This window comes from Phycodurus eques, chromosome 23 (genome assembly GCF_024500275.1).
Source record: "Phycodurus eques isolate BA_2022a chromosome 23, UOR_Pequ_1.1, whole genome shotgun sequence".
NCBI lineage: Eukaryota > Metazoa > Chordata > Actinopteri > Syngnathiformes > Syngnathidae > Phycodurus > Phycodurus eques.
Window position 1 is genome coordinate 1971080 of NC_084547.1, and position 23739 is coordinate 1994818.

Genomic DNA, 23739 nt, shown 5'->3' on the forward strand with positions numbered 1-23739 from the left:
CTCAGCTGGACTAACTTTGTTAGTGCAGGGCAAGGTGAGTCATTATTATTTGAATGTTTTGCAGATTACAGGATTTTATTTTGGACAGTCTTTCCTCCGGACGTGCAGGTTTGAGGGCCCTCCTGTTGTTTAGCGTAACACAATCAAACAGATTCGGCTTTAGAAAAATATGCAGTTTATTTAATTATTCATTTTCACTCGTAATAAAAAAAAATCTTGAACATTTTTCCCCCTCCTGTTATAAATAGGTACAATATGCAAAGAGGCGACACGAGGCCTTCGCGAGCTTCACATCCGGCACGTTAAAAATAGTCTCCGAGCGTCAACCGAGAAGCGTTTAGTAAAAACCCACCTCCGAAAAAACAAAACAAAACAAAAAAAACAACAAAACGCTTCCGGCATCTGAACGTTTCAGCGTTTGGATTTCAAAAACAAGACTGCAGACGCGCGCGGCAGAGAAGACGACATGCTTTCAATGTTTGAGTGTGGAATGCCTTTGAGCAAGTTAGCGATATTTATTTTCAGTGCTGAACACAAAGTGACGGCCAATCGTGGACAGTCTCCGCTCAGCGTGACCGCAGAGTCCAAACCGCCCACCCCGGCGCCTCAAGTACATTTGCGTTGGAAGCGGCGCCTCTAGCGGCACGTGCACGACTCGGCCACCATGTCCTCCAGTTCCTTGTACTCCACCTTCTTCTTGTGCAGCACTAGCACACTCATGGGCATGTACTTGTAGGGCACGCAGGAGGGGGGCGGGACGTCGCCCACCCCCAGCTCGTTGATGATGGTCTGGATGATGGCGTGGTTGGGGGAGTGGTAGTCGTAGGTCAGCACGCGGGGGCAGTCGCCCTGGCAGAAGCGGGGGTTGTAGACGGGCGGCGCGATGTAGTGACCCAAGTCCAGCTCGTCGAAGGACAGGCGGAAGGAGTGCAGCTTGCAGCGGTTCTTGGGCGTGCCGCTTTTGCGTTTCACCGCGTTGGAAATGTCGGCGATGACGGAGGCGGGGGCGGGAGTGGGCGGGGGGTCCGGCGGAGAGCTTTCGGAGCTGCGGCGCCGGCGGAGGAAGGGGTGCCACCGGCTCAACCGCCTGATGAGGTCTCCTCCCCCTTTGGCCCCCGACAGCTGCCCCATCATCCAGTCCATCCCGTCCCGCTCCTCCTCCAGGTACAAAAGCAGCGAAGGGGCTTCCAGGTGGGGCTCCCCTCGCAGTTTGTTCCCCCACCAGCGAAACGGGCTTTCGCCCCCTTCGGCGCGCCCCTGCTCCGTGCACAAGTACTGGGCGGTGAGGGTCAGGAGTCGACCCCCATCTCGGAGGACCCGAGCGCCGACGTCCGCCTCCGTCCACCGCTGGTGGGGCTCCATGGTGGTGACCAGGCTCTCCTCGCCCGGCCACGTGACGCGGGCGCGGCAGCGGGGCGGCGGGAGGCCGGCGGAGGACGAAGCTCGCAGGTGCACGAAGGACGCTCGGATCAGCTGCTCCGAAGGAAGCACGTCCAGGTGGTACCGGACGCTGAAGGTGTAGCGGTGGTCTTCGGAAAAAAGAAGCAAAACAAGAGACTTAACGAGGAGAACTCCGCCAAGGCTTCAGCATTTAGCACCTAGCGTACGTAACAACCTGATCAGATACAAAGCGCCGCCTTGAAATACTCGTATAATTTGGTCCGTGACCACGATCATAACTCAAAACACCTTTTCCCATCAAATGAATGGAAATTCCATTCATCCCCCACACCAAACTCAAAATGTTTTTTTGTTTGTTTTGTTTTGGGTTTTTTTAAATAAGGAAAGATCCCACTCTATAATATACTTCACAGAAACAGTAATCACAATTAAATAGAATGTAAAGCCTTCAGCAGTTGGTGCATCATGATTTAATGCTGCAATTCAATTCAGTGTGCTGCTCCTTCTGGTATATGGCAGAAGATTACAAATGAAGAAAGAACAGACTTCTTCTGATACCAAGGGAGTTTCTGTCTTTTCACATCGAGGATGAAAAATACATGCCTGCAAGTGTTATAGTATGTGTGTACATGTGTTGCGCTACCATTTGTGTTCAAATATTTGTTTGCCTAAAAAAAAAAAAAAAAAAAAAAAAAAAACTTGCGAATCGATGCTAACTGTTAGCATGTCATTAGTCATCGTATGTTAGCATTAAGCTAGCAGGCCCTTCTCAAGGCAACATTGTTTGGTTGTTTTAAAAACACAATTTAAGAATTCGCTTTGTTTTGAGCTTCAACTTCAACTTTTTTTTTGTTCTTTTTTTAAATGACAAACTAAAAGCTCCCTGGCATAGGTCACTGCACGTGTTCCTCACCTCTGGACGCCGGCAGGTAGTGCACCGACGACACGGAGGGTCTGAGCAGGCGCAATGTGTTGGATCCGAACTTGCGGTGTTGTTTGGGTCGACCGCCCGGTCCCGCCGCGCTGCGGTACAAGCTCAACATAAACTGCAGGTTCTGGTCGGCCTTCTGCTCGTCGCTCAGCGGCCGGTGCAGGCGGCGACCCGGAGACATTTTGGACCCGGCCACAAGCCCGCAAAGCGGGAGCGTGAGGAGGGCCAGCACCAGGACCGGCACCGGGACCGTGACCGGGACGCGCATGTTTGTCACGAAGAAGCCGCGGGCGCTAGTGAGCTCCAGCAAGGAGGCGACAGACGGCGACCATCGTCGGTGCGGCCGCGGACGCCACTCACAGCAGGCTCACCGGGTCGCGGGCCATCGTGGACTCGACTTCCCAATCAGGGTGACCCCAATTAACCCCTCGGGTGCGCGGGAGCCGACCAATGGGAGCGCCGTAAGCCACGCGAGCCGTGCGTCAAGCCGTGCGTCAAACCGTGCGTCAAACCGTGCGTAAAAGTTGGCGTGCCGTGGCGGCCCCGGGTGGAGGAAGTACGTCACTTATATTTTACGACTCTCAAAAATTACAAGCGGAGACGGGTTAATTTACACCATATTCTGAAGCGCTCAATAATCACCGAATATCCGGTAAAGGTAATGGAAAAGATACACAATGCAGATGCAGATGTCACCGAGTTGATTATTTTGTGCACGTGCAGCGAGAACAACTCAAATCACTGATATAAAATAGACTGGGCGGGGGGGGGGGGGGGCGTTTAATTTACTTAATTTGAACATGCATTCATCAAATGTGTTAAACTAACATTTATTTAGGAGTACATCCAAAAAAATCAACAAAAGTCATTTTAACACATTTTCATCATGTCCAACCGATGTACGCGATTAAATGAAGTAAATTCAAAGGACAATTATTTCTTTTGGTCAGTGGAGATATAAAATTGAAAATGTACAAAAGTTTTTTTTATTTTTTATTTTTTTTCCCCCTCTCTCTCTCCCCCATTGGCGGATGTCGCCATCCATCACGCCCAGGCTCGAAAGCAGTAGGCGGCGCCATGGAGTTGCGTTCCAAACTTTGGAGTCCCCTCCCACCCACAAATCGAGCCGCCCTCGCTCGTTCGTCCGCTCGTCCTCGCCGTCGACCATCTCATTGTGGCCTCGGCGCCGATGGGGAAGCGGCGGCGGCGGCGGCGGCCGGCAAGATGGAGACGGTGGAGCAGCTCGTCTCCTTCCACCGCGTCCAGGTGCAGCTGAGCGGCGGCGCGCCGTGGGGCTTCACGCTTAAGGGAGGCACCGAGCACGGAGAGCCGCTCGTCATCACTAAAGTGAGTTTTTGTGTGTGTGTGTGTGTGTGTGTGTGTGTGTGTGTGTTTTTTTGCCTGTTTGGCCCTTTTTGCATTGTCGCCCCAACGTGGCTCGATTGTTTCCATCGTGACTCCACTTGTGCACTTAGATCACTATGTAACTGCACCGGAGGGTGGCAAAAGTCATCGGTACTTATGTAGAAGTGCACATACTTGAGCTTTGAAAAAAACAAAAGAAACCAAAAAAAAAACAACTTAAAAGTCGAAGTATTGATGCCACTCATGGACCGAAGGCAATGTGAACACAACGAGTACAGACTCTCAAATGCACTCAAAAAGACAAAACTACAATTGTCAATGATGTACATTAACTCTTTCTGGCACACAAAAACGCGACACAAAATCGTTCCCCTATTTGAGTTTCTTATTTTTAATTAAAAGTGTTCTTAATGAGATTAAGAAGTGTTATTCAAAGTGAAGACAATTTGAAATTTTGGACTATATTTAAAAAAAAAAAAAAAAAAAAAAAACAGGCATTTTTTTTTGGTGTGGTTTTCTCAACTGACCTGAAATCAAACCAAACCTTTTCAGTTTTAGGTCAATAAGGATTATCAAACTTCTTCTGACACAACTGGTGGAACTGAGCCAAGTTTGTAGGCCGCCTTGCTCGCACATGCCTTTTTATATTTTCAAGCGGATTGAGATCTGGGCTTTGCAATGGCCACTCCGACGTTGACTTTGTTTTCCTGAAACTACTTTATAACTTGTTTAGCAGTATGCTTAAGGTCCTTGTCCATTTGGATGAGCAATTTGTGCCCAAACCTTAACTTCCTGGCTGATGTCTTGAGATGTTGCTTCAGTATTTCTACATCGTGTTCTTTCCTCACGGTGCCATCTATTTTGTGAAGTGTCCCGGTCCTTCCTGTAGAAAAACAACCCCGCAACATGATGCTCCCTCCCCTGTATTGCACAGTTGGGATGGTGTTCTCAGGCTTGCAAGTTCCCCCCTTTTTCCTCCAAATGTAACAAAGCTCATTATGGCCAAACAGTTTGATTTGTAGGACATGATGGACGTGATGATCGTTTCTTTTGGAGTAATGGGTGGCGGAGTGGCCTTGCAGCCCCAAATCGGTACAGTACTCGTTTCACTGCAGATCGTGACGTACTCTTACCAGCTTCAGCCAGCATCTTCACAAGGTCTTTTGATTTTGTTCTTGGATTGAAATGCACATTTGGGACCAAAGCAGGTTCATCTCCAGGCCACAGAATCTGTCTCCTTCCCGAGCAGTACATTCTCACGGTTTTTATGCTTGCGTATAATTGTTTGAATAGATGATCATGGCACCTTTGAGGCATCTGGAAATTGCACCCAAGGATGAACCAGACTTGTGCAAGTTCACAATTCTCTTCCTGATATTCTGGCTGATTTCTTTGGAATTTCCCCCGATGTTACACAAAGAAGCAATGTGTTTCACGTGTGCCTTGAAATACATCCGCAGGTGTGTCTCGAATTCACTCAAATGTTTTCAAGAAACCTATCAGAAGCTTCCAAAGATATGAGATTATCATCTGGGTTTTCTGAAATTATTTGTATGTTGGACAGAGAAGAGGCTTCATTTTTTTTGGTTTTCTTTTGGCCAAAGTACACCATCAATCAGTTTGTCTTTTTTTTTCGAAAACGAAGGCGGCAGACAAGCGCAACAGGAATAATTCTCTCCACACTCTTTGTGAATTATGACGCAAATTATAACACGAATAATGGCGTTCCTTTATCGGAGAAACATGGGGAAGAAATTTCTCTTGTGGGCAACTAGTAGCGATCCTGACGTTTCACCGCCACTAATTATTGCTGTGGGTTCTCCTACGGGTGGTCGTGTATCAATTTTTTTTTTTTTTTATCAATTATTTTTTTTTTTTGCCCAACGCATGCCTCCGTTCACCGGGCTAGGCGATGGAAAAGCATCGCTCATTCATCCGGAAACGCACACATGCACAGCCGCTGGGAAAATGTGACTGTAGCTTTTTTTTTTTTGGGTGGCCTGTGGCTATGTAAAGCTCACACGTTCTTGAGTGTTTTGTGTGAGGTGTTGTGGTTCCGCGTGAGAGTCCCATCAGTCGCGCACGTAGACTCGGAACACAAAATGTGCGAGACCCTTTGAGGGTGCGTGCGCGTCCTGCGAGGTGGGAGGCGGCGCGGTTACGACCCATTTGGTCAACATTCCACCGAGATGCGGAACAAATGACCGCCGGGGTGAGTGCGTCACGCACTCGCGGTCAGCTGTGTGACGACTCGTCAGCGGACACGTCACTCGCTCGCCGCACGTGCGTGAAAATGGTTTGAGAAGACTTTATTTATTTATTTATTTCAGCGATAATCGGTATCGCGCACACATTGTTGCATCCGATAGGAGACGTCGCTGGTCTTTTTCTCTCGTGCCGCTGCCGCTGTTGACGTTTTCACAAATCCCAGGACTGTGGCAAACGAAAAAATTGGGACATGTGCTGGAAGGCGGGCAAGCCAATGCCCCCAGTTGTGTGTCTGCATGTGCGTGTTTTAGTTTCTGCATTCCAGGAAAAGTAGCCTCCAATCAGTCTTCTCTGTGGGGGTTAGATGGGAATGCCATCAGATAGAGATGCTATTGTCCACTTTTGTGTGTGTGTGTGTGTGTGTGTGTGTGTTACTGTCCTGGCTAAGCAAAAACACATGTTGTGCAACAGCAGTTGGGTACAAATGATGAGCAAAGCAGCGAGTAGTCATGAAGCAAAAAAGGCACCTTGCGGGACAAACCAAGAAGTGTGTAAGTGTGCGTTGCCGTGTGCGTTGCCGTGTGTGTGTGTGTGTGTGTGTGTTGCCGTGTGCGTGTGTGTGTCGGGGTGTGGCTGGAATGTCTCTATCTGTAATCTGGAGCCTTAAACACTTTCTCCCGGGCGGCGTCTGGACACAACTATCATTGGTTCCAGTCCATTTGTGGCCCTTCAGGGGCTTTTCTAACCACAGACTACTGTCGAGGCGGTGTAGGTGTCCGTAGTAATGCCTGAGAAAAACGGCACCTCTCAGTACTGAAGGTTTTTGGGTCAAACCTGACTGGATTTGAACAATGTTCGGGATCGTTCTTGGGTCGTTCTCGCAGAGAACATTTCCTTTTTCCAGCAGCAGTGTGCGTTTTTGTTTTTGTTTTTTTCCGCTGTGTGTGTGTGTTGTCACGTTTACAGTTGGTTCCCATTTTGAACGTGCATTCCTGGGCGCAGTGCGGCCGCTCGTGGCGAACATTGGCGAGAGTGGAGACCGAGGTGGAAATTTGACACAAAACTCTCTTTGTGCGAGCCGGTCTACTGAGAAGTCGTCATGAGAGCTACTTTGGGAACGTCAAGTCGGGATTTGTGTCAGAGTTCCTCGTGGGATCCTTGGTTTTTAATCGTCGCTCCGCTAATTTTACGATGAGATTTGAAAGCAGCTCCTTCTCCAGTGCAGACATGGATGTAAAATATTGAAAGCGTAAAAAAAAAAAAAAAAAAAATACAAGATGTTGAAAATAAAGGGTAAATAAGAATGCAAGAAAATAAAGAACAGAATTGTGGTCTAATTAGTAGCATTGCACAGTATATGGATATGACAAAAAACAAAAGAATTTTGGACATTTTAATCATTTGAACACAAATAAAAAAAATTGCATGCTTAAAATGTATACATTAATACGTATTGCAGTGTCTGTTAGATGTCCCGTTAAGAGGCGGGGCCTAGTGATGTGTGACGCCAGTGAGTCTGTAAGTGTGTGTGCATTTTAATGCAGTTGTTATTGTTGCGCTTCCGGCTTGTCCCTGCAGGGGTCGCCACAGCGAGTCGCTCCAGTGCCGTACATTAGTTTCGATATTTGATGACATTTTTTTTTCAATGAATAAAATAGCGCTGTAATGTGAAGTATAAATATGAAATCATGAGTGGCAAACCAAACTGCGTCTTCTCCAAGCTCCTTGGGAGTGTTCTCATTTCGTATGTGTGCTTGAATGTTGGTGTCGTTCACGCAACGTAAGCCGCGGGCCGGTGCCTGATGTGCGAGCGTGGGAGCTTTTCCTTTTTTTTCCGTCTGGGGCCCCCTCCTCTCGTTCCCGCCACGATAAAGGAGGCCTTGTGTGAGGAAGGGAGGAGACACTCACACGGCTCCGACTGGAGGGCAGGGGTCCGAAGCGTATTTGTCCAATGTGCAGTGGTTCCTCTCCTTGTTCTCCGAGGAGGGAAACCTCACAACGTTGAGGTCTTTTGGGGCCACCGGGACTACACTAAGATGGTCTTAACGATTTAGTGGCCGGCCGGACGGCTATACTGCTCATTGAGACGTCACAACTCCTCTCTGAGCCCATCAGTGTAGCACTAATATGAGTTCGACGCAGAGGATCAAAAATATATGGCTGAATGTAGTATCTCACAAACGTTTGTGTTTTATTATTGTCAGTATTTTATAATACATCAGATGCCCACATACTCGCAGTTCAACACCCGCAAGTTCAGCTATCTGCAGACTCCATATTGTTTTCATGATTTATTTTTAACTTTTCTTTTTTACGTTTTGGGTGGGAACCAAATCGGAAAACACTTGCTGGCGGGTTATCACCTCCTTTTCCGAGTATTTTTGTCTATAATTGAGAGTACAAATTCATCGTTAATGTTGTACTTTTCAGAGTCTGTACTTTTAAATTATTATTATTATTTTTTTTTTAAGTGTAGGACATGAATCAGTACTTTTACTTGTACGTCTTCTCCACCTCTGCACGTGTGTGACTTGACGTCTGCGCACTGCGCCGCTTCATTGCCGACGGCCAGCCGAGCCGAGAGCGTGGAGTGACAAAAGGATGCGGCGGGGGGGGGGGTCCGAGGAGCCTCGGAGACGCTTTTGTCCTGGAGGGGGTGGCCACATAGAGACGTGGCTTGTGCCAACTTGATGGCTCTTTTTAGATAGAGCCTATCTCTATAAACTCTAAATTTCAATATTCTATTTTATATATTCTCATATATGTGTGTGTGTGTGTGTGTGTGTGTATATATATATATGTGTGCATATTTATCCATATTTGGCATCATGTTGAGCTATGTTGAAGTGAGTTGTGGAGTTTCATTGAGGCAAAAGTTGTGCTTTGCCGCCATCTGGTGCAATCTTGGTGTCAACGAAGTGTGTCTCCAGGGGTGCTTTGAGATAGGAGTTTAATTCGTTCTGTGAGCAAAACACTCATCTCAAATCATCTTTTCCCATTGAAATGAATGGAGATGTCATTAATACGTTCCAGCTTTACCCCCTAAAACAACAACAAAATGTTTTACCAAGGAAAACTAACACTCCATGATATTGTATATGCCTACACGTGTTGCTGCGCCTTTTGTATTCAATGAGATGCTGAAACTAACATAGATGCTATTTGGCATTAGCATTAAGATAGCGGACAAAAGGGCTATGACACACACACACAGACTTTCTCCGAGTGAGAAACTGTCATTTTCTCGGCCTTGACCTCGCACTAATGTAAGGTTTTGCTTGCAGTCGTTACGCGCTTAGGCACCGCCTTGGACACACACACACACACACAAATGCACTTTATGGCTATTTGAGTCATGGTTCTTGTTCGGTGTGTTCATCCTGTGTGTCTGAGCGCTCACACTCGCCAGACTGGCGGTGATTCGTTTGTGATGAACGTGCCTCTTGTTAAATACAGTTAGCCGCGGGCGGGCGTGCGTGCGTGTGCGTGCGCGAATCAGGTGATTGCCGAGCGCTGACAGAGTGTAGCCAATGTGAGATTTTCCTGATTTTTATTTTTTATTTTTTCCAGGGCACAATCATGGGCAGTGAGCCACAACACACACACACACACACACACGCACACAAATGAAGTGAATTTACCACTTGGACTTAAAAAAAAAACAAAAAAAAAACACACAAAAAAGGGTGTGCCTGACCTGTGTGTGTATGTAGAAAGTGTACAGAGAGGCTATTCTTCTCTCGCTCGCTCTCTTTCTCCAATGCCGAATGTGACCTCACCCTGTTTGCATGTGCGCACACACACATGCATTGTAGAGGAATATGTGCGTGCAGTTGAAGATGCGCTTAAGTGCGTGAGAAGTGCGTGCCTCACTCACCCGCTTTTGATTTTTAATTTTTTTCTTTTAATGAATTTCTTTTTCTGTGTGTGTGTGTCTGTCACCCAGATCGAGGTGGGAGGGAAGGCGGCCCGCTGCGAGAAGCTAAAAGTGGGCGACGAGCTCATTAACATCAACGGCTCGGCCCTCTACGGCAGCCGGCAGGAAGCGCTCATCCTCATCAAGGGCTCCTACAGGATACTCAAGCTCGGCATCAGGAGGTAAACGTGCCTCGGAAGATTCAGTTTGCAATGATGTTGAATTTTGTATTTATTTAATTTTTTTTTTTTTAAATTGAAAAATGATATCCATGCGTTTTATTGACTGAACTACATAATCCACTGCTTAGCTGCAGTATAATAATATATATATATATATATATTTTTTTTTTTTACTCAGCGCGGCTGCTAACAGAACATGGTGATGGGTAACCACTGGCTAAAATGTCAATATTACATTAACACATTCACTGCCATTGACGGCTTTACAAGTAAAAAATATCCGTTACCTGGGAAGGCTGGTAGTGAATTTAATAAATTAATAATTTTTTTGTTTCTTGTTCATTTATGCATTTCATTGGTTATTTATATTTGTTGGTTCTTGTATGTTAAAATAGTTATTTTCTATAAATTAAATATGTTTTGTTCATATTTTGGGGTGTCTGGAACAGATTCAAGGTTAAACATTAATTTAAACATTACAGATTTACATGATTTCCTTTTGCAACTACTGCTTTGGTTTTAATACGATTTGGCTTCAGCGAGACTTGGAATAGATTAAATATCATCAATCAAGGTTCCACTGTATGAGTAGTAAAATAGAAATAATGAGAATATTTTATTCAAATAAACTATTTCACAGACAATTAACCTTTTTTAACCTCAAATACGAGTGATTTGGCCTATTGAGAAGCCAAACTCATGTTTTGCAAAAGGCTCGGAAATGTTTTTTCTATATCCGGAATACTTTGTGGTTGCGCTATTTTATAAAAGCTGTTTTTGTTGTTGTTGTCGCTTCGTACTTTTGTGAGTGCGTTTCAATTGGTTCTCGACCATTGTGATGAACTCCAAACCAACTTGTTCCCATCAAACATCCTCGTTTCCCGACATAAAGAGCGGCCAGCGGGAGGCGCGCAGGCTAAATACGGGAAACCACGGGAATTCGATGTGCCGGCCAGAAGCTCGGTGGACGGCGGTTTGTTTGGGTCCGATTTCAGCGCGGATGCTTTATGTGTGCTTAAACAAGGCAGCGAGGACAAAGAACGTCCAAAAAACTCAACCAAAAAAAGTTCACATTCTGTTCATGTTCTCTCACTTCACACATGATTGTGGTCACTTGGACTTTTTTCACTTGTTTTTAAACGTCCCTGTGATTCATTCGTGGATGTTCAAGAACCTCGGGAAGGTTTTGTCGCCTTCACCTGGAAACGTTTCTCCCGCTATCCTTCCTGTTTTCAGAGACCCACCGCAACTGAACATTCCCTCCACTCCCAAACCCGCATCCTGTCAGTCTTTGTTTCAAAGTTTCGCATTTTCAATGGTGGGAAGTACCCAAGTCGAAATACAGTACTTAATTTGATTTTTTTTTTTTTTTTTTTTCTCTCCCCCAGATAGCTTTACTAGGCACGAGGGACATTCAAAACGTAATGAGCCCAATTTAGTTTAACCACCTAATAACTGATTTATTTATTTTTTTCAAAAACTTGTGGCAGCCTAATATAAAAAGCAGCAGCTGGCCTTTCCAAACTTCTCTGTGAATGGAAAAGAACAAATGACAGCCAGTTGCAAATGTTAGCACGCTCGCAGCTGGTTTTGTCCACGCGGAACAATCACCTGGTTTGCGTTGCGCTTGCTGACCGCTGCTTATCTGTTGTTCGCAGACGCTCGGTTCAGATCACCACAAAGGCTTTTTTTTTTTTTTTTTTTTTTTTTTTTTGCTGGCTCACACGCCTGCATGGGATTGTTTTGGAGTTGGACGGCAGACACACGGATGGGCTAAAATGCGAGCACACAAACGCACATCCCGTTGTTTAGATGGAGTGCCACAGGGCTCTCTGGGGACCCGTGCAGCACCGAGGTCTGCGGTGCCAAGAAGCTTGCAACACAATAGCCTGACTCCTGCCACTGCTTCCCCAAACCAACAATAGACATTCTTGGAATTCCTCAAGACCTTTCTCTCTCTCTCTCTCTCTCTCTCTCTCTCTCTCTCTCTTTCACACACACACACACACACACAGACACACACACATTCATTTCCTGAACCTTAACCAGCACTCTTGTAATCTCACTCGTTGGCCGTTTGGGCCAACAAGGCCTTCCGTCCAATCAGTAACACTGACCTACTGTGTATGTACAACCGAAATAGAAATACGAATGAACCCTGCTCATGAGTTTTTCAAGATGTATTATTATTATTTTTTTTTTTCATTTTTATTTTTTACTTTCGAGCGCAAACTTGAGATTGTGCGCTGTACAGTATGGTGGCAGTGACTCAAATATTTGTGAAAAAAAAAAAAAAAAAGCCTTGAAGGCTGGTTATCGTCAATCTGAGTACATATCTTAATGCTAATGCTAACACATAATGGGAAATGCCCATAGCATCTATATGGCGGCGTTATAACCCTTGAAGCGAGTGATATTTGATCACAAACGGTGCAGCAACACGTAGACAGACAATATAAAAGTATTAAGTCATATTCTCTTCATCCTCTGCTAAGAATGACTGATATTACTGATCCCCATGTATATCCGACTCATGTATATCTGACTTATACTGCCCCCAGGTGGCCAAGGCGCGCGCACCAGAATGACCAAGACAATGCGCATTGAATTGAATGAGAGAGTGTGAATATTTTTTTAAAATTCTATTTAATTTATGTCCTTACTGTATGTTTCTACTCACGCCGTGAGAGCCGTGAAGGCAACGAAACAGGTCCCGGTCGCAGGCGCAGGCGCAATGGTAGCGAGGGAAAGGAGGTGCGCTCGTTTAGGCTTTCCAGCGTCGGCCCTTTGAAGGCAACGTGCGGAATGTCAGGAATCTGCCAAGCGACACGCATGTACGTAACTCACATCCTCATGGAGTCTGCCCAGGAAATCGTTTATGGCCACTAATGGCCTCAGGTCATCAAATGGAGTTGAGCGTATACACCGTGCAACACACGTTTGTTGATTTGCACACAGTGGGGAAAGTCATTATCAAAGGGTGTCAAACTTTGAAAGAACAACGCAAAATGCCACACACGGGCTAACGAGTAGCATCTACGTGGCGGTGTTATAACGCCTTACGCGACGCAGAGTTGAACGCAAAAAGTGCAGTAACACGCGTAGACGTTTTTTTATCCTCTGCAAAAACTGATTTACTAATTGAGTCACTTCAAGTAGTTATGAAACTCTTCTTCATGGCTCAGTTTCATATTCCTTTTCAATTTTGAATTTTTTTTTTGAATTTAATTTTTTTAGGAACCACCTGGGATAACGTTTAGTATCACTTTATAAGATTTTTTTGGGGGTGTTTAAAAAAAAAAAAAAACAACAAAAAAAAAAAAAACATTTTAATTATGATGGCCGACAATTAGCCACAGATTTTTGTCACTATTCCCAGTCCGGCCCGTCACGAATAGCGGGGGTCCACTGTATATGTTTATATAAAGTATAATAATGAGTGTTTGCACCTACAAAGAAGTTCTTCTTTCATCACGTTGTTTTTCCGATGGAAAAATGCTGCTCGTCTGTCACCTTTTTCTCAAAGCCACTTAGGAGGAAGCGTCTCTGTATTTTCCTCCCCATCAAACAATAACATTGTGGAGCTCTCGGCTATTATTTTAGCAGCGTTGCCGCACTTTATCTGCCCTCCGCAAACTTCCTCTCGGGCTGATTCACACGTCCTGTGAGCGAGCGAGGCAGGCAAGGAATGGGAGAGAGAGAGCGAGAGAGAGAGAGAGAGAGAGAGAGAGGGCGGGAGCGAGCGAGGGAAACGGCCGGCGCAGGACGGAGAAAAAGTCATGTTTTGTCTTCCAGCGAGAAGAAGGAGCGAGGAAAAGGAGGATCCACGGTCGGGCTTTCCAAACCGTGCGCCGGGAGCCTTTCTGCGAGCCCCCCCGGCGGTCGTGGCCAGACGTCGGGCTCGCGCCGTGTCCAGCGGAAGGAGGAGCTTGATCCCAGAACGCGATCTCAGAGGCTTCATTGTTCGGACGTGGAGCGCGAACGCGTTGAACTTGACATTTGCCTTCGGATGCTTCTCGCTCGTCACTCTGGTGGGTTTCCCGTGTCAACTGGATCGGGTCGATTCGGAGCAGAACGCGGTGTTAACCATCTACGCCTGGCCGCTTATCTTTTTGTCTGGCATTGGCTGGCTCATGATTTGCACCTTGACCTTTGCGCTATCGCTCAGCTGTTGCCACGAAGTGGGACATTCCAGCGGATCCTTTCTCAAAATCGGACTTTTCGGTTTCCACTTCCATCATCGGTTCAACTCTGTATGTAGTCCGTCGTGGCTTCCGTATCAGCGTCTTGCGAATCCGAAGGCCCGAGGACTTTCTCGAACCTCCGCAAAAAGTCTTTTCAAGTTGTATTGTGACCTCACACAGCACCAGCCGAAGTTTTTAGAAGGTTCCAGAGCCCGATTCTTAATTTGGGTATCACTTTTGTGTTTCTATTCAGTACGATGGAGGTGAGGCGATACTCGCGGAGCTTTGCGCTTGTTTATTTCCCGCACGTATTCCTGCTTGAGTTCTTTGTTATGGGCGAACTTGGAAGACGGCGAAGTTTGCCTCGCGTTTCTGCTTCACCCAAAACAATCCGAAAGGCTTTCCTTTCCTTTCTGTTCCCTCATGGTGCCAACATCCGGCCTTCCTTCTTTCTCCCGTCTTTGTACTGTCCTGACGGGGAGCGAAAAGAACTTTTAAAGTTTGTTGTCATGGCAGACCAGATCACCTTGTCACCCATTCAAATAGTATGTGTACAGTTATACATGTGTACTGTTCATACACTGCTCGCAAAAAGGTAAATGTATTCAGCATTTGGGTGAATTATTATGATTATGATTTTTTTTTTTTTTTTTTTTTTTTTACTTTAACTGTTATAGGTGATCAATTGTTAGGTGTGGTCTCGTTCTCATGAGGTTAATCTGTAAACAATCTGTCCAATTCTAATTGTACCGTGAACGGTTTTGGTCCATGAATGCATCAAAACCTGGTGTGGATTTGGCTGTTAGAGAACAGCAAGTTGTGTATAAAGTAGTGAAACGTTCAACAAATTGAGCTTTCCTGGAAAGGTTATCGCGCATTTTAGGGTCCTTCTGAAATTTAACCCGAAATTCTAATATCCCCAACAGCGCTCACCGTCCGCTTCTGCCCAATCGTCTCCGCAGGCGCAGCATCCCGCACATCAGGCCTGCCTCCTGGCTTCTGAGCGCGCTGTCCGGGCTGCCGCCCCCTCCTCCGCCTCCGCCTCCCCCACCCCGCCTCCCTCTCCCCGCCGACTCGCCCCCGCCTCCCACTCCACCTGCCATGCAGCTCCACCCCTGCGCCTGCCCGCTAACCTGGAACACGAGTGAGAACAGGTGAGCCGTTCTAATCCGATGCGTCTCTGCGGTTCATGGTTCACGCTCCCAATGTATCGCAGACTTTTAAGCGGTAGTTATGTCGGGGTTAAAAAAATGAAATGCAATTACGACGGGCGCGCCAATTGTGCCGCAAACCGAAGTACCGCTTTGTGCCACGTCATGCGGTCCAGTGGCGTGTTAATGTTCTGGTGGACTCGAGCACCACCGACCCTCATTCTGTACTTTTGCCCTCCGTAGCCAAAACTCTCGAGCGTACGGTTGACATCATCGTGTTTTAATCCCACGCAGGAAGGCCCTTGTTCTATTTTTAACCCTCTATGTCAACACCTCAGTGTGATAACCAATCAAATCCCCCGGTGAGCTGTTCTTTGTCTGTCCTTGGCCCGAGCAAAGGGGCTTTCATTTGCCTTGTTTTCAATTGTTCCACCGGGGCTGCAGTAGAGTGGACCTTTGTGTATAATCATTCGTTCCAAAGCTTGCACCTCATGTTGATGTCTTTATCTCAAGCGACAACGCCGGCAACGCCCACTCTGGAACGTTAATGTTTGGACAATCCGGACAACCGATGTGGTGAATCCCGACGACGCTGCTAGTCAAACAAACCCTCAGGTCCAAATAATCTGGAGTGACCAAGGGTTCTTAAGTTCTCAAAGTTCTCAGCTAGCGCAGTTTGAGGACCACTGGTCTAGTCTTCCAGCGCTTCAAATCCATTGTGTGTATCCCTTTGTGTTTTTGCTGTCGTATGCCGTCACGTCGACATATTTGTGTTATGATGTCTGTGGATCCTTGAAAGGAAATGGGGAACTTTACTGACTCACGATACCAAAAAATAGCCTTTTGTGTTTAGTCTTCGGCCTCAGCGATAGGAATCAATGATATCATGCGTCTCTTTTAGACTAGACGACCCTCTGGCAGTTAAGAAGGCAAGAAGTGTGTGCGTTTCTTCCCACAGTTGAGTTTGCCTGATCTCATCCACACACGAGCGTAATTGCGTACAATAGCACGTGACTACCAGAACCAGTAGACAAAGAGGAAGCGGTCCAGTAATCTGTACTTGTGTGGGACCTTTTTTTTTTTGTACCCTCCGCACAACTAGCACGCGAGCAGTGCGTTTGGTGCCGCTCGGTCTGTGCCAACGGGCTGGCTTGCGTGTCCAACGCCACGCCTCATTGGGCAGGAGGGACTGTCATTTCCTGTCCTGCTCTGGTCTCATTTCCTCTCTTCCTCCCACTGTCGTCCAGGTCAAATCTATACAGCAGCCGGGGCCTCGCTTCTCATTTACTGAGACAATGGCTGTGTTGTCTCAGTGCTTTTTTTAATGGTCTCTATATCGTAGAATGTCCTGAAGCGTATCCCCTGCGATAAACGCGGGTTCACTAATGTAATGGAGGACGACCTTCTGTTGTGAACACTCGTCCTGTATAAAGAAGTACCGTTTGGACGACTGGCTGTCATCTTTTCTCAGTGTCTTCTCTCGTCTCCTTGCAGTGACTTGCCCACGCAGTGGGGTCAGCTGTGCCGACCGTACTCGTCCACAGATCAGAGCAGTTCCCTGGGCTCCATGGAGAGCTTGGACACAGCCACACCGATTACGCAGCCTTACTCCGACTCGCACAATTCACCCGTGGACCCGGCACTCTTCAATAGCAAGCGAGACTCTGCCTACAGCTCGTTCTCCGCCAGCTCAAACATGTCCGACTACGCCGCAGTGCCGCTCAGACCCGGTGACGTATGCTCCATGGACAGTTTCCTCCAAAGCCTGGGGCCGCCTTGTCCGAACTCCGCCGCCGCTGACGGAGGTTCGTCTGCTGAGGGACAGCGGGCTGTATTCAAGTTCAGGTCATTGACCAGGCCCAGGCAGAGGCCTGTGGAGGTCAAAGAGAGGCCCTCCTCCTGCTCGTATGAGGAGGACAGGAGGGGAGGGGACTTCGATGTCATAAGAAATGGAGAATGCACAATAGAAGCACAGACCAATCCCACTCAGCCTTCAAACAGAATGGACAGTTTCAAGAACACCCCGAGTTGCCCTAATCCTCCAAACAAGCGTCGCGCTTCTGCTCCGACTGATATTTCCTATGAGGAAATCGTGCCTTCTCCAAACAGTGAACTGGGAATTCAGAATGGCTTCCTCAAAGTCGGAGAAGGCAGCCAAACTGGTCATGTAGAATGCCACTATAGCTTAAATCAAACGGAAGAACATGCATGTGATTTGAGAGACGGTGCCGACACAACCACAGATCAGCTCTCTCTGGTCACCATATCCTCTGCTGGACCTCCTTCATTAACTTCGCAAGCCTCACTAGAGTTTCACGAGCGGTCTCAAATCACGCACTCTGTTTCTGCAGGTCTTCACTGGCCAAATGACCCAGAGAAGACACAACTTCAGTTTTTGCGGTTTAAGAACAATAACTCCTCGCCGGAACCTTACAGTCAGTCATATCCCTCAGAATCTTGTAGCAGCCAGTGGTCTCCAGGCCCAATAGCGAGCCAAGGACATTGCCTGGAGGCAGCAAACAAATGGGGCGAAAGCTGCTGCCCCACCCCTGGATCTGTGTTCTTGGAGGAAGGAATGGGAGTTATTAAGCATCACCACCCTTGGGGCCGCTCTGTGAGTGTACCTGAGGAGCCAGATGGGCCTTCAACACACGTCAGGCTGGGTTCTGACCAAATACTTGGACATTTTGAGCCTCTTCGTGCCGCTGCAAGTGTCGACACTTTACTGGAGGAGCAAAGGACAGGTGAGAGAACAAGAGGTGAAGACAAATTAAAGGACAATGCTGCAGTCGACTCAACCCAGAGGAAGCCAAACCCATCGAGGAACCATCGGCGAAACCGCCGCCGCAACGAGCGCTTTGCAACCAACCTCAGAAATGAGATCCAAAGGAAGAAGGCCCAACTTCAGAGGAGCGGCGGCCCGGGAGGATTGCTCTCCTGCGGGGAAACGGTCCAGGAAGAGGAGGGTGCAGACCTCCATGAGGAGTCTGGAGACCCGGACACTGAAGTCAAAGAAAGAGGAACCAAAGTTCTATTAGCCTCGCCCGTTGGTTCCACCAAGTGCACCAGTGCACCGGATGAGAAATTAATCACTTCAAACAAAATAAACTGCGACAATTCCCACACAACCGCAGCCATTCAGATTGTGGACACAGGCGTTCCAAACTTCGGTGTTGGCGTCCGAGTTGTTGAGGAGCCAGCTCCTGCAGGCAAAGCTCGCCGGTGGCGTTGGACTCCCGAGCATAAGCTCCAACCAGAACCGAAACCCAGCAGACTGTACGGTGTCATTGGAGAGAGTGTGTTAGGAGTCACCCAGTCAAGGCAAGGGGTTTGCGCCTTCACCTCCGCTTCCACATCCTCCTGTGGCCGTTCTGCTTCCTGTTCTCGAATGGAAGAGTCTGACATCCTTCCATTTGCAGATAGAAGGAAGTTTTTTGAGGAGACAAGCAAGTTAGTGGCTGGTTCCAAGGTGTCTGGTCTCTCAAGTCACAAGTCCCAGGAAGGGGAGCACGGTCAGTACACGAACCAACGAAGATACTCCTATCAGGGTGGGCTCCACCAAGAATTGCCATCAGGATCTACCAGCCGAGACAGACAACAGGAGAGCGAACGGATGAGAGAATGGGAGGAGAGTGCGAGGGAAAGAAAGAGGGACAACATGCTACGAGAACGGGAGATGCAGCAGGAGAAGGAAAGATGGGAAAGGAAAGTGGAAAAAGAGAGGCTCAGGGAGAAGGAGCAACAGGAAAGGGTGAGACGGTGGGAAAGGGAACGGGAGATGGAGCTTGAGTTGGAGAGGGCCAGGGAGGAGGAACATCTCCAAAAAGAACGAGAGGAAGAGTTTGGTCGGGAAAGGGAAGAGTTTAACAGCAGGTCTTGCATGAAAGGAAGGAATCACGACGAAAACTCCCATCCTAGCCACAGCAGCCAAGTCCCGACATCTGCTTTCTACCCAGTTAACCAACCTGCACAGCCAGCTTTGTACCAGGGACTCGCAGCAAGGAGCAACACCCCCACACAAGTAAGTGGACCCTCATGCATGGTTGGGCTTTATGTGGGGTTGCCAGGTTATCTGTTAGCGGGAGTTGGGGAATCTGCATCGGTTTTGCAGACAAAGGAAAGCAGCTGACGGATGAAACGTATGCTTCATTTGAGTTTGGAAACACAATTGTGCATGTCTATGTTGGAACCCGTCTGTATTTGGTCCAAATCCAATCCAATTGAAAAAAACTAAACAAAACAGTAGTGTTTTTCCCCACTGAACCAAACCCAACCAGCACCCCAGAGGTTCTGAATCGCTCCACGTGGCTCGTGGTTGATCTGTTGGCTTAAGGCAGAACCTTATTTCTCGTACTTAACACCCGTCGGATTCTTTTATGGTGTGACCAACTGTAAATGTCCTCTGCAGTTGCAGTATCCCGCCCGGCAACATGAAACAAGCAAACTGAACAGGAAGTACAGCCTGACAGAGAGGTGAGACGCTTCTTTTACGTAGCCAGTATCCAAATGGGCTTTCTGCAAATGCACGCTGATGTCATCTTTGCCTGATTGTTCCTGAGTGAATCCCAGGGGAATTTGGGCAGGTGGTTCGGGCTGGCAGGAAATCCCGCCCGTCCATGCTTTGCTGTCGCCTGGCTGTAATGAGCTTCCAAGTGTGGAAAGCAAAGCAATCATCCAGACTTAAAATGTAACCTGGTGGCTGGATGGAGGATTCCTGTTTGCTAGTACATGCATGAGTTAATTTGTTGCGTTACTGAGCCTGTAACTCTCATATTTTGATGCAATGAACTGCGAAATAGCGGGGTAACGCTGTCCTTTGCCTTTTGTGTGCTGCATGCACCGTGCAGTCAGTCCAGGTAAGACATCTCATTGTTTTGTGTGTGTGGTTTCGGTTTCGTCACATGACAGAGACTACACCGGCTGGAGACAGGAGTGCCACCCTCCAGACGGCATCGGTCTGCATCATCAGCCTTCCCGTCAGGCTTCACGGACCGCAAGGCAGGTGGTCGGCGACAGAAGCGACTGCAACGGACACACGGCGGCCCCCCTCTCACAGCGGGGGCGCGCCATGTCCGAAAACGATCTCCACTTCGATGCTGGTCAGCGCTGGTCGCCGTCGCACTCCGCCGCGGCCGGCCAGACGCTGAGCGAAGTGGAGGAAGGAGTGGAACACTTGTTGACCCAGAAGAAGAAAAAACCTCCCCCGAGGCCACCGCCGCCCAAGTGGGAGCAGTTCCACCGCAGGCGTGCATCCCACCACACGCTGTTTCCCTCTTCTTCTACTGTTCCGCCACAACATCCCAACACGCCCCCACCCTCGGTGGAACGCCGCACTTCCGCTCATTCTACCTCTGAGCAGTCCAGGCAGAGGTCGTACAGCCTTCCGCCGCAGAGACAGGAAGTGGCGGAGAGCTGCCCGCGCTGCAGCTGCAACCAACCTCGGACTCAAGAACACGCCTTCGCCCACGTCCCGTCCGATCGCCGTCAGATCCCCGAGCTCTCCTTTTCCGTCGCCCCGCCCAGTCCCATGTTCTCCAGGCGGGCCTTCGGGTCTGCGGTCCCGACATACTTTGACCAGCATGAGAGGGAGATCGCGTCTCCGCCAGCACCTTGGAGCAGGTCAGCGAAAATACTTACTCATCTGTTTTCTAGCTCTTGTATCGCTTGAGAACCCGGACTGGTTGACCATCATATAGTCTGGCACCACTGTGCCACGTGAGAGATTGTCTTCGGTTTTTTTTTGTGATTATTTTCATCTTGTGTCTCATCAGTGTGTCTGAGGCAGACAGCAGCCATAATAAAATGTGGAATCCTCACAAGCCGCCACCCAGCGTGAGACCTGGAGCTGAGTGGGAGAGAACGCCGTCTCCCAGAATTCAAATTAACAACATGCTTCCACCTGCCTTGGCAAATGGACACCTTGGTGGTGTTTTACCTCCTGAATGTTACTCTGCGCTGGACGACAAGCAGCTGCAGATGTGTGTGGGTGAAGGCGTCCAGAGCGGTGAGCCTTCAAAGGTCCCTGAAACAGGAACAGAGTCGGAGACGACCCTCAGCCCAAGCCCCGCGCACAGCCTGGAGGCAGAACTGGATGTCCCTTTAGAGACGGACATAGACGACTTCCAGGGAGATGACGGACTTCCTGTAGAGGAGGAGCTTCCTTGCTTCGCATTGCCGGTCACTGTCTTGGAGACGGACATTGACACCTTGCCGGAGCCGCGGGCCGAGCCGGTGGGCGGCGTCCGGGCGGAGGAGGAGCTGGAGAGCAGCAGGGAAGGGCTGAGTTTGGACGAGCTCTTCCCCCACAGTAGTGAGGGAGAGTCGGGCACGGAGAGCTGGAGGGGCGCCTTCCATAACCCCGAGCACAATAGTGACAGCTTGGATAGGTAATGAGAGTTCTCGTTTCTAAATGACCTTCCTCATTCCCTTTGGGCTTAACCCTGTTGAGAGGTGGCCGATTCAAGATGTCTAAATAGCTTTATGTGACTCCCAACTGGTCAGAATCTTGACTTTGTGACAATAAGGCTGCCTTGAGCTTTTTGTAATCTCCTCAAATGTCCTCCCCTGTCAGGCGGTCCGGCACGAGTTCTAGCTGCTCTTCTTATTACAGCACGTCGGCGGCCAAAGCTCATCTCTTGTCTCAGATGAAGGACTTGAGCGATAACAAAGAGCGGGAAGATGACGACGAGCTCACGTACAAGGTGAGCTACCTCGCCGTCACCTCCTGTCGCCCGACTGCCCATCTTGGCAGGTTTTTTCATTCCACATTTTCCTGTGTGTAGAGACAGCTAATGGAGAGCCTGCGTAAGAAACTCGGGGTACTGAGGGAAGCCCAGCGGGGGCTCCAGGAAGACGTCCGGGCCAATGCGCAGCTGGGGGAGGAGGTGGAGAGCACGGTGGTGGCCGTCTGCAAGCCTAACGAGGTGGACAAGTTCCGCATGTTCATCGGTGACCTGGATAAGGTGGTCAGCTTGCTGCTGTCGCTGTCGGGGCGTCTGCTGAGGGCGGAGACCACGCTGGACACGCTCAACCCTGATACGGACGATGACGAGAGGGTAAGGCGGCGAGGAAACGGTCCCTATACTCTGCCGCTTAGTGATTTGGGAGTCGGTCATGAGTGACTGATTCCGAACGACGGAATGTTCCTGTATTGTTGGCATGGAGACAAGTCCCGGTCTACACGTGTTGACCCAACCTAAAAACAGTGAAGGAAAAACCAGTGATACTTGTCCACGGCCATTGTGTTCAACCTCCGCTTGAGGGGAAACTGAATCCAGTCTTGTGCTTCTCTGGCTGCTGTCTAGCTCTCCCTGCTGGAGAAAAAGCGCCAGCTCATGAGGCAGCTGTCAGAGGCCCAGGACTTGAAGGAGCACGTCGACCACAGGGAGCAGGCCGTCAGCCGCGTTCTGGCCCGATGCCTCTCTCCGGAGCAGCACCGGGACTACAGGTACAACAGTGGAGGCCCCTGCTTTTGATACCTCTAGTGACTTACCCAGGTCTTGCTGGCCCTGAAATGATCTGTCCCAACTAATGGACACCTTGTGTTTCCTTCAGCCACTTTGTGAAGATGAAGGCCGCCCTGCTGGTGGAGCAGAAGCAGCTGGAGGACAAGATCCGTCTGGGAGAGGAGCAACTGAGGGGGCTCAGGGAGAGTCTGGGGCTGGGCCTCGGTCTGGGATTGGGACTGTCCGTGGGATACGGGCATTACTAACTGGATTCCTGAAAGCGAGACTCACAATGAACCCTGAAACGGCACATACCCGTTTCCGCGCAAGGATTCCAACATGCGGAAACGTCAGTGTCAGTTCAAACTGGACATGGAAGCATTTGTGCCACTTTCAAACATTACTTGATGCGAGACAGTAAACCTGTGTGCGTGATCTGACTACCAAAGAAGAGAAGGCCTTACTTTTTTTTTTGATGGTGCTTCACATTACATTGCAGTTTATTGTTTTGTCTTTGACACCACTGAATTATATGACTGTGTCACGTTTGATTTACAGGGAGGAGTTTGACACTCCGCTCGCAAAAATGTACAGAAGACCCTGATGTTTATAATGTATGCATTGTGTGTATATAGTGGATTTGAATATAGCTGGAATGGCTGGTAACAAATGCTTGGGGAAAAGAGCAGCTATCCTAATGATGTATATTTTTACTTTTTTTTTTTTTTTTAACTGCACAAATCTACTCGGTTGAAGTGGACAGATTATTATTATATTTTGTTTTAACCCAATCTGAACCAAGCCTTGAAAACGGACAAAATGTCAACAGGTGTCCCCGTCATCACCCATTAAAACTTTGACCAAGTGCCTGCTGTCCCGATTTGTGTCAACGCCGTCGTGTTTATTTTTTTCAGTCAATTGCCGCGGAGCAGCGAAGTACAGACGTTTTGCTTTTA

General features: G+C 48.4%; 2 protein-coding genes across 7 annotated transcripts; one reads left to right on the top strand and one right to left on the bottom strand.

The window, feature by feature from the left end:
- Positions 1 to 636: 636 nt before the first annotated feature.
- On the bottom strand, positions 637 to 2549 carry bmp15 (bone morphogenetic protein 15). The gene is made up of 2 exons (XM_061669436.1): positions 2315 to 2549; positions 637 to 1529 (listed from the first exon to the last, which is right to left on the bottom strand). Exons 1-2 carry the CDS (start codon positions 2511 to 2513, stop codon positions 637 to 639), a joined length of 1092 nt encoding a protein of 363 aa, XP_061525420.1. The 5' UTR covers positions 2514 to 2549.
- A 908-nt stretch (positions 2550 to 3457) lies between these two features.
- On the top strand, positions 3458 to 23673 carry shroom4 (shroom family member 4). Of its 6 annotated transcripts, none has more exons than XM_061668815.1 (11): positions 3458 to 3679; positions 9852 to 10003; positions 15114 to 15341; positions 16833 to 19359; positions 19747 to 19811; positions 20247 to 20957; positions 21110 to 21724; positions 21910 to 22039; positions 22121 to 22393; positions 22643 to 22785; positions 22893 to 23673. In XM_061668815.1, the coding sequence occupies exons 1-11, from the start codon at positions 3557 to 3559 to the stop codon at positions 23047 to 23049; spliced, it is 5124 nt and encodes a 1707-aa protein (XP_061524799.1). In that variant the 5' UTR covers positions 3458 to 3556; the 3' UTR covers positions 23050 to 23673. The 6 variants fall into 6 exon arrangements, with proteins under 6 accessions (XP_061524799.1, XP_061524801.1, XP_061524800.1 ...); XM_061668817.1 differs by having other exon boundaries at positions 21949 to 22039; XM_061668816.1 differs by having other exon boundaries at positions 15150 to 15341; positions 22893 to 23672.
- Positions 23674 to 23739: the final 66 nt, after the last annotated feature.